Below are 14,392 nucleotides of genomic sequence, written 5' to 3'. Positions count from 1 at the left end.
TTGCCTGTCTCACGTGTGCTACTTTCCAACACTGAACTGGTGCGGCCAGCTTTTGAACAACACGTTACAGTATGGGAGGAGGGAGTTTCTGGAATTCTACTCTCCAGCTTGTTTAAGGTATTTAAGGTATTTAAAGGGGAATCCTGATGACTGGGGTTAGACAGAACTCATTCCGGGAGGGGGAGGCCTTCGCTCGGTACCCATTGGGGTAGTTCTCTCTTTCTGCAGTCATCTGGGTTCTCTACTTGAATTTGGCAAAAAGATGAAGTCACTGCCAAGACCCATGGTGATGCATTTTTAATTCTTATTTTTAGCTTTGTGTTGTGCATGAATATATGATAGATAGATAGATAGATAGATAGATAGATAGATAGATAGATAGATAGATAGATAGATAGATAGATAGAAGTAGTGTATTTTCATTGTTTGTTCTATGATCATTATTATTCTACTCATGTGATTATTTTTAGAAGGGTACTTGTGTTGCTGCATTTGACCTGCACGCTTTCCCTGTACGAACCTTGAGAAGTGCCTTAATACATTTATTATGCAGACTGAGAGTGCTGCATTGTTGACATTCCTTTAATTTTGCCTTTTCTCAGTCTGAAGTATAGTAAAACAGCTTCTTTCAGTACTATCAATTTGTACCAAGAGGGGAATGACACCAGAGGTACAGTCAATGTGGGAATATCTCTCTCGGGTACCCCTCCCTGGTTTAACCATGGAGGAGGTCGAGGGCCTTGGAAGGGACATAACATTGCAAGACGCAGAGAGAATCATAAAAATCTTGGCCAGGGGTAAGACATCCGGTGCGGACGGCTTCCCTGCATAATTTTATGTCATTTATGAGGCTGAATTAGCCCCAAAATTAGTGAAGCTCTACAAGACAGCTAAGGCCCAAGGGGGACAACCAGCTTCTTCTCTGGAGGTGCTAATAGACCTGCTGCTTAAGCTGGGGAAACCTCCAGCTGACTCCAACTGACTGCAAGGCCTACCACCTACCACCCACTTTCGATGCTGAAGTGAAATTAAAATATTAAGTACAATTCTAGACAAAAGATTTCTGCCCTTCATGACCAAACTCGTACACCCAGACCAAGGAGGGTTTGTAACAGGCAGGAACACTGCATTAAATATACGGAGACTTATTCTCCTACTGGAAAACACCTCTTATGACAGAGAGAAGGCGGCAATGCTCTCAGGGGATAACTAAAAAGCTTTCAACAGTTTAGAGTGGGGATTCCTGCATGAAGTAATGAGGCGCATGCACCTAGGCGAGGGATTTTTGGCTTGGACACAACTCCTTTATACGGAACCTAGGGCCAGAGTCTGCACAGGACGGACCATCTCTGACAGTTACAATGTGGATAGGGGGACTAGACAGGGGGTCTTACGCTTCACACTGGCTGTGGAACCCCTCACTAGTTTGGTCAGGATGGGTAACCACTATAGGGGGTTACGAATAGGGGTGACACTTCAGCATACTGCACTCTACATAGATGACTTGCTGCTCTTCCTTAAAGAGACAGAGGAGGACCTTCAGTGCACCTAGCGCTTACTAGACGGGCTTGAAAGAATGTCTGGGCTAAGGGTCAACTGGGAGAAGACACAAATATTCCCAACTACAGTGGGACATGCATCTCCTGCAGGGTTGGGGAGCTTGCATTGGGAACCCCACTGTTTGCCCTATCTTGAGGTTGTCATTTATCATGACCCCATGGACCTTTACAAGGGCAACATAGGCCCGGCAGTGAGGAAGCAGATGTCAGTAGTGGACTTTTGGAAAACCTTACCAAAACCTTACTTGTCAGTAGCTGAGTGAGTAGCTCTGCTGAAAATGGTGGCTCTCCCACGCCTCCTGTACTTCTTCCGGGTGCTTTCTATTTTGTCCTTCAAGCCCTATTCCATGAACTGGACTCCATCATTATGTCAATCCTGTGTGGGCAAGGCCACAGACTTATGAATGAATGAATGAACTGTAATTTGTAGAGCGCAACATTTACCATTACGGGTCATCACAGCAAGTGGCATTAACAAAACTGAAGCACCCAGTGTGGTGCGGGGGGGTTGGCAGGTCCATATTTAGAGGCATATTACCTCTGTGCACAACTGCAGTGGTATACCCAATGGTTGGCAAATAGACAAAACCCAGAAAGACAGCTGGGCCCCTCTGTCCCCGAGTGGGTGACCTAACACACATGCTCTTGAAAGTAGGGAGGCTCACGACGGATGGGCTTAGGGAGTTTGTAGTCATGCAGAAAGGTTGGAATTGGGGGGGCTCTGGAGGATAGGCGATTCTGCTCCGCACTCCCCAGAATTGCCACTAAAAAGGCTTGCAATCCTACCCCATGGTGGAACCTAGAGTGGGGAATACAGGAATGGATAGAGGCAGGGGGCGACAATTGGTTACTTGTATCGCAATGAGGAGATGCTGCCCTTCGAGGAATTCTGTAGGGAACATGACCTCCCCCATCATCACTTCTTATTATATTGAGTGGACACTGGAATACAGGCTCTACTGAGCCTCAATCACTTAGAAGCTGCAAATATATGGCACTCTCTTCGAGCACTTTTAAGGCAGTCACCTGTCTACATAGGGAAATAAGGGGAGAAGTTCTGCAGCCACTTGAGCGACTGAGATCCTGCTGGGAAGAGGGCCTGGGCACCCCCATAAAGGACAGAGACTGGGAGATTATACTGAACAGAATGCCACGGGTGTCTAGAAACGCTAGGTTTAAGTTGGCAAACTTCTTCATCCTACACCACGCATACCTCAAACCAGGGAACATCAATAGGTTATTTTATAGCACAGAGGCTGCCTGCCACAGATGCCACAAGAAAGGAGCAAACTTCTTACATTTGATATGGTAATGCCTCGAACTGACTCCATTCTCGGAAGAAGTGACCAAAGTCCTTGCGCAAATGGTTGCGAAGGAGATCCCACTATCTGCAAAACATTGCCTACTAAACCGGTTCCTAAATACCTCCATAACGAAGGCCACCATTAAATGTAGCTCTGATACAAGCTAAGAGAGAAATAATGAGACACTGGAAGGCCACGGCTGGACACATGACGTAGAGAACTAGAGAGATGGGCAGAACACGAAGAAACAACACTTCTGAGAGAAGCAGCAAAGGGGATAGAGATGCTAGACATGGCACGAGCCTGGGAGGCACTAGTGGATTGCTAAAAACAATCCAGTTCCAATACTACGAACCCCAACTCATGTGCATTCACCTGGGCCGGTGGCAAAGGGAGAGGGGAATTGACAGTAAATGCTTACTTTCCTCAAAAGAATTGTGTACATGACGATGGGCTGGGCTGCCGGTGAACTTGAAGTCATGTTGCATGCTAACGACTGGGGGGATGCACAGCTGGATGGTCCAACCTTACACTGTATGGCTCAAGACCTCGACTGCTGGGAGGGGGTGTGGAGGGAGGAGGGAAGGGTTTGGAGATGTTCCTTGGGACTTTTGGAGTAATGGCACCCCTCCATTGATATATCAAAGTTCACCTGTGCTGATCATTTTGCAACTGGGAGGACCTACGGGAGTGGAGGGACAATGATTGGCCATATGGATTCCCAGGAACTGAATGTTGTATTTTTGGGATTTATCTGCTGAATAAAAGCAATACAATCTGTTTAAAAAATAAATAAATAAATAAAAGTTTCTTTAATACGGTCTTAACGAAAAGGCTGTACATGGTTATTGTTCCTAAACTAGCCCGAGGATTTACAGAAAACAGTGAGTCTCTCGAGAATAACATGATTTACCGGGTGAGGAGCTATAGACACTGGTACTCCATGATTAGGGCTGATCTTATAGAGAAAAAGCACTGTATAACACAGAAAACACAGTTCGACTATATAGTTATAGATTTGACTAAAGAGGAGTATGCAGCAGGTCTTGTAAATCTAAACCTACGCACCTGTCCGCCTAGGGGTTCCCAAATCCAGTTTAAATACAATCCTCCCTCTGTTGAATCTAGTATTACAATTAGTATTTTGTTGCCTAATGCAGATAAATCCATTACCTCCACTTACCCCTGCAAAGTAATTGGGAAGTGGGGGTGACCTTAATGAAGAAGACTGACTTAGGATGGGAAGTACTACGACCAAAAGGGATCTAATAGCCATTCATTCATACACTTGCGGCAGGGGTTCTAGGGTGTCTGCATCCCAGTTCAAAAATATACTGTCTATCTCCCATAAGAAACAGGTCGAAAACACCCAATTCCCTCTTAGGCAAAAGGAAGGTTTGAAGAAGAGTGCTGAGGGAAATCAGTCTATCTTCCGGGTACAAGCTATGGGTGGTGGTTTACGGCTTAGAATGACCTTGTGGAATTTAAAGGTAATAAACTCTAAAATTCTAGACCCAAACTGGGGAACATTTAGAGAGAGATTCCGTATATGTGTGTTTCAAGAGTCTTGGACCACTACATCTATTCAAAAGTCGGGTTACATAAATGTTAGTGTTGAAGCCAGACCGTCGGCTATGGGCTGTCCGTCAAGGGGCTTAATAATATGGGTTAAGACCACCCTGGCCTGCAAGCTTAAAAGATTGAAGTTTACTTCCGGCGATATTATGGGTGTAGACATCACCACTACAAAGGGTCACTCTGAAATAAGGTTGATCAATATCTACAATTGCCCAGTTCGATCTAATTATGAATCTGAGACTTTGACTGTTTTGTCAGATTTCCTGGAAAAAGACAGCTCCAAGAACTGTCTGATTCTAGCGCATAATATGAACACAACCTCTGAAACAATAGAGTTCATACAGGAACTAATGCTGGAAGAAGATGAGGAGAGCGGTATTCCTGACCTTTTGAGTTCAACATTGAAAAGAAGTACTAAGGTCGCGCTGCAGTTAGCCTCAATCAGTATAGGGAACGGGCTAAGGGCCAGATGTAGCAACCCGTTTGCTACGAAAATCGCCGTTTGCGACTCGCAAACGTGGGTTTGCTATGCAGAAATGCATTTTGCGAGTCGGATCCGACTCGCAAAATGCATTTCAGACTCGCTAATAGGAAGGGGTGTTCCCTTCCTATTAGCGACTCGCACTGGTATGCAATTCCATTTGCGGCCGCGAAAGCGGCCGCAAATGGACTCGCAGTTACCATCCACTTGAAGTGGATGGTAACCCAGTCGCAAACGGGAAGGGGTCCCCATGGGACCCCTTCCCCTTTGTGACTGGACCAGATATTAATTTTTCAGGGCAGGGAGTGGTTCAAGGGTCCACTCCCTGCCCTGAAAAACCGAAACTAAAGGTTTCGGATTTTTTTAAAGTGCAGCTCGTTTTCCCTTAGGGAAAACGGGCTACACTTAAAAAAAAAAAAACCTGCTTTATTGACAAGCAGGTCGCTAACATGGAGGCCTGCTGACGTCAGCAGGCCTCCATGTTAGCGAGTGCCTATACTCGCAATGGGGCCGCAATTTGCGACCCACCTCATGAATATTGATGAGGTGGGTCATTGCGACCCCATTGCGAGTTGCAGTCGGTGTCTGAGACACCGTACTGCATAGCAATTTGCGAGTTGCAAATTGCGAGTCGCAGGGACTCGCAATTTGCAAGTCGCAAATTGCTTTTTTCGTACATCTGGCCCCAAGTGCATACAATTAGCGTTTTCAAACAGATAGAGGGGCAAATTATACATACAAAACGGCTAACTGCCCAAGTAGGATTAATGAAATTTTCATTGATTTGGATTTATGGCCTAACCTGCATGATATGGAGGTAAAAGACAGGAGTGAGAGAGCACAATGCTTTAATTCTTTAACTAAAAAATACATCCTTTTTGATGTAGCGATTTGGATATATGCGAGAGGGATATGCCAATCATTACACTGAACGATGGTGGGAGGGTAACATGGCCTCAGATCAAAATGAAAAAGGATGTTTTAGCATGATTAAATACTGTAGTTGAAAAAACACTATCTCTCCACTTGAGAACCCAGTGCTAATCAAAACAGCAGTTATGGAAATACTTACTGATCTGTTTAACACAATCAGGAACTATCTATGCCACAGGACGCTCCACTCATTCCCATGAGCCTAGACCTAGGATTAAAAAATGTAACGCATATTGGTGCATTAAAGCCCTTATTCTACTGGGTTAGGATTTGGACGAGAAAGCCCAAATTCCCATCAAGCAGGCTGTGGTCAAGGTTATAGCTTTGGATAAAGTGGGTTTAAGCCCAGGGCTGAAGTATGTTAAGAGCTGGCTGTTTAAATTGGCCTTATATTAAGTTTGGAAGAACCCAGTAAATATGGATGGAGGGGCATTAGCTATTCCGAAAGCAAGAGATTAGGAACATATCATGGCCAATTGGTTAGTCTCAACAACATATGGCCCATTAACTAATTATTTTCGTGATATTAAAAGTATCTTATTGTATGAAACTTTTAAAGATCACATTGCCCTTCTCCTGCTAGGACTTTGTACCTAAAATTTAGATGTGTGGTTCTCCTGGTAAACAGGTTAAAAGCAAAATGGAAGTCAAACACCATAACACCGGTATGTCCTGTGTGCAAAAACTCCTGCAAGATGCTTGAGCATTTTTTGTTTTTTGTTTGCCCGGCCTATACAACCAGGAGCAGGTGGATTATTCCAACATGCAGGTTACTATCTGTTTCCAACCTGTTGAGGCCATTCGTATTTTTAGATCAAATAATGTGGAATGGCTTGTGTATGCAATTTCTCTATATTTAATGTATGCTAGGCTGATTGGCTGCATAATGTCTACTCTTACCTGACAACTGACTAATCAACCAAGACCAAAGTTTATGGAACTAGCTCTGTTTTACATTTCGATTATGTTGTACTGTATGACTTGGATCTGGATGATGGATCTGGATGATGAATGCTGTATAGTAAGAAATCGTATTTTTTACTAATTTCTTGAACATTTATTGTTATCTGCGTTTTGTGTCGTAGGATCATATACTTGATCACATAAATACTACCTGCTTAACTACTATTTATTATTTTATTTATTTTATAGTAGATCATTCGTATATAGGATATCAAGGAGCTATAAATCAGACACACATTATACAGAGACAATGAATTACACAAGTGCGTAAATCAATGTGCAAGAAATGTTACATAAAACAATGAGGGTTACAAGACAGAGGAGTCACATGTCATCCATACTACTAGGCAATGCCTGGATTTAAAATGTAATGCATTTTTGAGGTTGTCTGTACTAATAAGACCTTATTACTACCTAAAGGAACCCTTTGAAAGATTGAGAAAAAAAACTAAGGTTCTAAACTTACATTTTACAGTTTACCTGCTGCTCCAAGATGGTGGTTCATACTTCACTGTGTTATATTAAAAGGATTGTAACTTATGAACCACAAGTAATAGCTACAAGCTAAGCTACTTTATGATGTGTCAAAACTGTGAATGGACAAAACACTGAATTCTCCAGCACGTGCATTAACCAACAGAGTTATCTTACCATTATTATTGCCGACTGAAAACTGCAGGGCACACAACGATATATGCAGCAGATCCCTTAAATCCATGAGATATTTTAAAATGTAGCCTATTTGTGACAATTAAATAAGCCAAACATATTTATTGTAAAAAATATTCTTGCCGACAATTTCTTGCCAACAAAGATTACAAAATAAATATATGAACTGACTGTCAGGCTCTTTTCTTGACTTCACCCCTACAGACTCCACACCCTTTCAGCAGCAACACCTTAAGCATTCAATTTCTGGAATCCCAGGAGTATTTTTTTTCTCCATTTTCAGCCCTGGCTATTGTTGTTAACGAGTCCCTTAAGCAATTCAAATGCAAACACTGGAGAGGAGTACACACAAATAGCCAATAGTATACGGTGATAAACAGGGCCGGCTTTAGGACTGGTGGCGCCCTTTGCCACAATTTATTGTGGTGCCCCCCCACCATGACCTCCTCCTCAGTTTCACTCACTACCACCCGGCAAATGTGCCCCTCATCTCTCCATCGCTCCCCTTTTACATACATTCATGTGTTTTAAAGCACTTGTAAAGGCTGGCTTTACTAATCCACTCAGCTAACCACATAAAATATAGGGGCAAGCTGTTAGATTTCTTTGCGTCATTTTTTCCTCCACTTTTAACGCCTGCTCAGAGCAAGCATTAAAAGGAGGCTTTAATTGGCTACAATGGGCTTTGGGTGCGTTGCAAGATTAGCATGAAAATTGACGCTAGTCCTGCAAAGCTCTGAAGTAGCGTAAAGAATTGTGACACTAGTCCAAACTACCGCCATGTTGCGCCATATTTTAAATACAGCGCACACATGGTGGCGTTAGGGGAGCGCTAAGGGGCGCAAGAAAAGTGGTGCAGCACTGTGTGCAACGCCACTTTTTTCAAATGTGCCCCATAGGGGCATATTTAAGAGCCCCTAGTGCCATTCCAATGCCACGTTAGTGTAATTTCTTTTAAGCTAATGTGGCATTAGAAGGACAAAGATTCTGCCCGATATTTACAAAGTGGCGCAATGCATGCATTGCGCCACTTTGTAATCTTTAACGTAACATTATGCCTGCACCAGCATAATGTATGCAAAGGGGGCATCCCCCCGTTAGGGGCGGCCAAAAAAATGGTGCAAAGAAATCTGACAGATTTGTTTGCATCATTTTTTTCCAGCACTTTTAATGCCTGCTTAAAGTAGGCTTTAAAAGGAGGCTTCCATTGGTTACAATGGGCCTCTGGGTGTTTTGCAGGATTAGCATCAACATTTTTATGCTAATCCTGCAAAGCGCCGGACTAGCATAAAAAATTCTGATGCTAGTCTCCAAACTACCGCCATGGTGTGCCGTATTTTAAATATGACGCACACATGGTGGCGTTGGGGGGGGTGCTAAAGGGTGCAAGAAAAGTGGCACAGCACTGTGTGCAGTGCCACTTTTTTCAAATATGCCGCACAGGGCAGTGCTTAATTTGTAAATAAACAGGTGCCGGAGGCCCAAAGTGCTCCTCTTAAAACACAGGGCTTGTGCAATTAAATGTGTGAACACGGAATACAGAGGCAGCATAATCCTGAAGCCATCTCGGGCCAGTTCAATCCATTTACAGGCCCTCCCTGCCCCTTCAGCTCTCTCTTGCAGATTTCTGCTTTTTTCCTATTGTGAAGCTTTTTCGTTTTTCTTTTCCTCCGTCTTTCCCATATGTGTCTTTTTCTCGCAGTAAGTGCTTGAGGCAGAAAAATAGGCACCGGCCCTCAAAAATAAATGTGGGTGGTCTGCATCGGAAACAACAAGCACAAATTAAGCACTGCCATAGGGGTATATTTCAGAGCCCCTTGTGCCACTCTAGCACCACATTAGTGTCATTTTTTTACATTAATGGGGTGTTAGAAGGCCAAAAACACTGCGCCATATATACAAAGAGGCACAATGCATGCTTTGTGCCACTTTGTAACCATTTGCGCTATATTATGCCTATGCCAGACATAATGTATGCAAAGGGGGTATCCCCTTGTTAGGGGGGGGTCAAAAAAATGACGCAAAGAAATCTGTTAGATTTCTTGCGTCATTTTTTTCAGGCACTTTTAAAGCCTACTCAGAGCAGGCATTAAAAGGAGGCATCCATTGGTTACAATGAGCCTCTGGGTGCGTTGCAAGATTAGCGTCAAAATTAACGCTAATCCTGCAAACCGCCAGACTAGCGTAAAAAATTCTGCCGCTAGTCCCCTAACAACCCCCATGGTGCGCCGTATTTTAAATATGACGCACACATGGCGGCATTAGGGGGTGCTAAGGGGTGCGAGAAAAGTGGCGCTGCACTATGTGCAGCGCCACTTCTCCTAAATATGCCCTATAGTTCTGTTTTTTGCAGCAGGCATTTCAACCCTCTATGTTACTTTATGTTGAGACAAAGCTGCCACTAGGCAAAACTCCCATCTCTGTCTCTAGCAGGCACATTAATCACAAGAGGTCTCCTGACATTTTAATTGTTTCTTGAGGGCTAAACGCACAAGGAACTTTTCAGCAGGTGCTTTTAAATCGAAAGTTTCCGAAGTCATTGCTTAACACAGCGCCTCCCCTGAGGTCAGCGCCCGTTGCGGTCGCACCGCTCGCACCGTCCAAAAGCCGGCCCTGTGATAAATTTGGATTCCACTGGGCTGACGTGATTGGCAAAGTCGCCAGCCAATTGTTGAAAAAGACCATCCGAAGAATGCTTATGGTTCAAAGGGCAGAACTAAGGGCCAGATGTAGGAAAGGAATTGCAACTCGCAAACGGCAAAAACTGCCGTTTGCGAGTTGCAAATCACATTTTCCTATGCAGAAATGCATTCTGCGAGTCGGACCGACTCGCAAAATGCATTTCAGAATCGCAAATAGGAAGGGGTGTTCCCTTCCTATTTGCGATTCCTAGTGGAATGCAATACCATTTGCGACCGCATATGCGGTCGCAAATGGTGTTGCAGTTACCATCCACTTCAAGTGGATGGTAACCCACTCGCAAATTGGAAGGGGTCCCCATGGGACCCCTTCCAGTTTGTGACTGGACCCAAAAACATTTTTTCAGGGCAGGGAGTGGTCCAAGGGACCACTCCCTGCCCTGAAAAAATACCGAAACTAAAGGTTTCGGTTTTCTTTTTAAGTGCAGCTCGTTTTCCTTTAAGGAAAACGGGCTACACTTAAAAAAAAAAAACTGCTTTATTTAAAGCAGTCACGAACACGGAGGTCTGCTGACTACAGCAGGCCTCCATGTTTGCGAGTGCCCATAGTCGGTATGGGGCCGCAATTTGCGACCCACCTCATGAATATTCATGAGGTGGGTCATTCCGACCCCATACCGACTTGCAGACGGTGTCTGAGACACCGTTCTGCATAACATTTTGCGACTTGCAAACAGCGAGTCGCAATGACTCGCTATTTGCAAGTCGCAAAATGTTATTTTGCTACATCTGGCCCCAAATCCCGTCCGATATATAACGTTAGCAACAGGTATTCAGGTTTTTTATCTCTTAGACGCTTAATGACAGTAGCATTGTCAGTCACACGACACGCATATCTGGCACCTGGGTGAAGCTGTCCTGTCACCACCCACATGCAGTGTCTGCAATGAGTAACAGGAGCACTAGTGGTGGCAGTGAGAGGGCCGACCACATAAAGAGTGGAGTAAGAGTGAACATTCACCTGGCATCTCTAAATATACGTCAGCCCCACGTATGGAGAATTCACGAAGGGCTCCGTCACTCCTTCCGAATGTCCCTGTTCACGACACACCAGTGCTTTAAATGGGCCGGTACTCTCCGGTACTAAGTACCGGCACTTTTTTATTTTGAGAGGGAGACTACTGGCATGTCTCAAGAAAAACGTAATACTTTTAATTGGAGAGTACCGTCACTTCTATTTTTCAATTTAAAGCACTGCGACACGCGGCATGTGAGAGTTGTCAGACACTGCTCCGCTGCCTTACCTTCTCAAATGACACAGCGGGGTTGCTGAAATCCACCTGCAACATGTTCCCCAGGAAGGGCAAAGAAGGGGGTCCTGGGGGGTAGCCCCTCCACCTCTTCCTGCGCTTCATGAAGTCCAAGCAAAGAAAGAAGACGGCGAAGAAGAGGGTGAGCAGGCTGAGGCTGCTGTAGTAGGAAGGACGCAGCGACGGGAGGACTGAGGGTGGCTCCATATTCAGCCGTGCCCTCTGTCTGTACCCTTCAGCTCACTTCACTGCGCCGCAGTCCAGCTACCCTAACGAGTGCCTCTCTAATGCCTGCCTCGCGTCTCATCTGGATCCGCCTCTTCTCTCCACCACATGTTCCTCCCTCTTTCTATTATCCAGTCCCTCCTCCTTCGGTTTGCAACTTGACCGGGCTTTCGGTTGACACTGTTCGGTTGCACCACCCTCCACCCGCCCTGTCACCCGCCATCTTCAAGCAGTTCACGGATTGTGTTTAACTCATACATGTTTGGCGAGACCCGGCTGCCTCAAGGTGATCCGAGTCTTGCGACAATGTAAGAGGACCTGTGATGAGGAATTTATGTAGTAAACATAAGACGACAACCCAGGGTGTCCTCCTAGCTCCGTTCAGGGAAAAGCTGCCATACAAATACGATTACAATGTAACATTCGTGTTTAATATCGCTCATGTTAGTGCTAAACTGTGGTGGTGGTGTCGGGCCAGACATAGGGAGTTCCCTCGAAAGTCTAAATACAGCAAAATGTACAGTGCTCCTGTTTCCGGTGTTGTAAAATAACCGGCAGGGCTCTTAAAGACTGTGCTGTGCTGCAGGGCTCCTAAAGGCTGTGCTGTGTTTCTGTAGTCAGGGCCCTGACCCTGCGGTCTGCGTTTCTCCGTCAGTCTCTGTAGTGCCCGTGCAGTCTGAACTGTGCTGTTATAGTCAGGGCCCTTCGCCTGCAGTCTGCGCTCTTCTTCTAGTCTGTTTTAGGATGTCCTCCTATAACCCGTGGCTTGCCCCTGAGGCGACTGCAGTGCTCCTTCCATCTCTGCTGTGCTGTCGCAGTCTCTTCTGTGCGCCTGCACTGTGTGTGTGCTGTGCTTTCTCTTCCGTGCTCATGCAGTCTCTGTTGCGTTCCTGCAGTCTCTGTTGCGTTCCTGCAGTTTCTACTGTGCTTCCGCAGTCTCTTCTCCGATCCTGCCATTTCTTCTGTGCTTCTACCACCTCTACTCCATCTTCTTGCGTCCCTGCATTCGGTGCTGTGCTCCTACACCCTCCACTGAGCTCCTGCAACCTATGTAATTCTATTGGAGTCTGTGTAGTGCTCCTGCGTTTGCAGTGCCTGTACAGATTGCTATTGCCATTCTCACACATCTCAACTCACCCACACTCTTTTGTCCTTCGTCTGCATGCGTGGTAAAGGAATTCGTGATAAAGGAATGCGTGGTAAAGTCGCATCCGATGTAATACCGCGTTGTAAGTGCAGCGCGTGGTTCGGCCGTCGTGGTAAATAAAGGCTGTTTCCACTCCCGGCCACCATCTTTTCCCCTGCTAATCCGTTGAGCACAGCAGGCTTCCAGCAGCAAAGTCAGATAGAAACAGTAGGGGCACATACAATTCTGCATTATAATAATAATAATGTTTCTTTTTACAGTGCTTCATGCGTGGTAAATAAGATAGTACTATTTCCCAGTTTAGGGTATCAATGCATGGTTCTCAGTTTTCAATTCTTTGAGAGCGCCAAGGTACACACATTCATCCCATTGAGATATTCATCTAGCAGGCTGACCTTACTTTCAGCTAAAGAAGAGTGAAGCACAAATTGGCTAAAACATAAAATTGACACAACTTTGTTAAATATGGCATGCACTAGAAAAAACATTTTGACTCAGTATGTTCTAAATATAGGAATTCACAGCTGGCACATGGAATAATGCCTATTTTTGGTTAAAAAATGTGAGTCTCCCAGTGTTGGACTTTTTTCCTTACGCAAGGTCATCCCCAGTCTTTTTGCCTCCTTCCTCCTGGTTTTTCTGACCTCTCGCTGTTGGCTCCAGGACTCTGAGCACTTTATCACTGCTGACCAGTGCTAAAGTGCAGGTGCTCTCCCATCTAAAGTTGGTATGATTGGCTTATACCTAATTGGCATATTTAATTTACCTATAAGTCCCTTGTACAATGGTATCTCTATACCCAGGGCCTGTAAATTAAATACTACTAGTGGGCCTGCAGCGCTGCTTGCGCCACCCACTGAAGTAGACTTTCAAAACCTGTCTCAGGCCTGCTAGCGCAGGGCCTGTGTGCGCAGTTTTCTGCCACAGGGACCTGGCATCTAAACTTACTTGCCAGGCCCAGGACTCCCCTTTTACTACATGTAAGTCACCCCTAAGGTACGCCCTAGCAAGCCTTATGGGCAGGGTGCCATGTATGTAGAAAGGCAGAACATGTGCCATATTGCATGGCCTGTCCTGGTAGTGACAAACAGCCTGACTTGGTGTCTCACTGCTGTGAGTGCTGCCTTCTCATAGGATTGCATTAGAAATGCCCTGCCTTATGTGTAAGGGGTATTGTCTGATTTATTAGGGGTAGCGTAGGCGTGTTTGGTATGGTTGTGATAATAAATACTGCTTACTGGTGTGGGTGTATTTTTTATTACTATCACAGAAATGCCACTTCTAGAAAGTGCGCATTTATCTGTACTTATGACTCTGGTGTTTTGCAGCTTGACTCCAATCCACGTCTGGGCAGAGTGACAGTTGGGGCTTTGTGCATACTTTTCAGACAGCCTGTACACAGGGAGGGTGGAGGTGTCACAGAGGTGCATCTGCATACTGAATAGTCTTCCTGGGCTGAGAGAAGGGAGAGGGGGGGCACACCTGCATTTGTAAAGACTGTGCCCTGGCCTCACACAATAGGGTTGTTAACCCCCCACTGATGTTTGGAGTCTGTGCTGAAAGGAGAGAGGGGGCACTCCCAGA

At 45.2% G+C, this 14,392-nt stretch overlaps 1 protein-coding gene across 3 annotated transcripts in view; it reads right to left on the bottom strand.

The window, feature by feature from the left end:
• LOC138292733 (cytochrome P450 2D15-like) overlaps positions 1-11,780 on the bottom strand; it is a 335,835-nt gene extending 324,055 nt beyond the window's left edge. The window contains exon 1 of one of the 3 annotated variants that reach the window (XM_069231469.1): positions 11,431-11,780. In XM_069231469.1, coding sequence (XP_069087570.1) covers positions 11,431-11,643 — 213 coding nt within the window. In that variant the 5' untranslated portion in view covers positions 11,644-11,780. The remainder of the gene's footprint in view (positions 1-11,430) is intronic. The other 2 variants (XM_069231468.1, XM_069231470.1) reach the window with 2 other exon arrangements.
• Between the last annotated feature and the right edge of the window lie 2,612 nt (positions 11,781-14,392).

The sequence above is a fragment of the Pleurodeles waltl genome, chromosome 4_2 (assembly GCF_031143425.1).
Source record: "Pleurodeles waltl isolate 20211129_DDA chromosome 4_2, aPleWal1.hap1.20221129, whole genome shotgun sequence".
NCBI classification, from domain to species: Eukaryota; Metazoa; Chordata; class Amphibia; order Caudata; family Salamandridae; genus Pleurodeles; species Pleurodeles waltl.
This window is presented reverse-complemented; position numbering and strand designations above follow the sequence as displayed.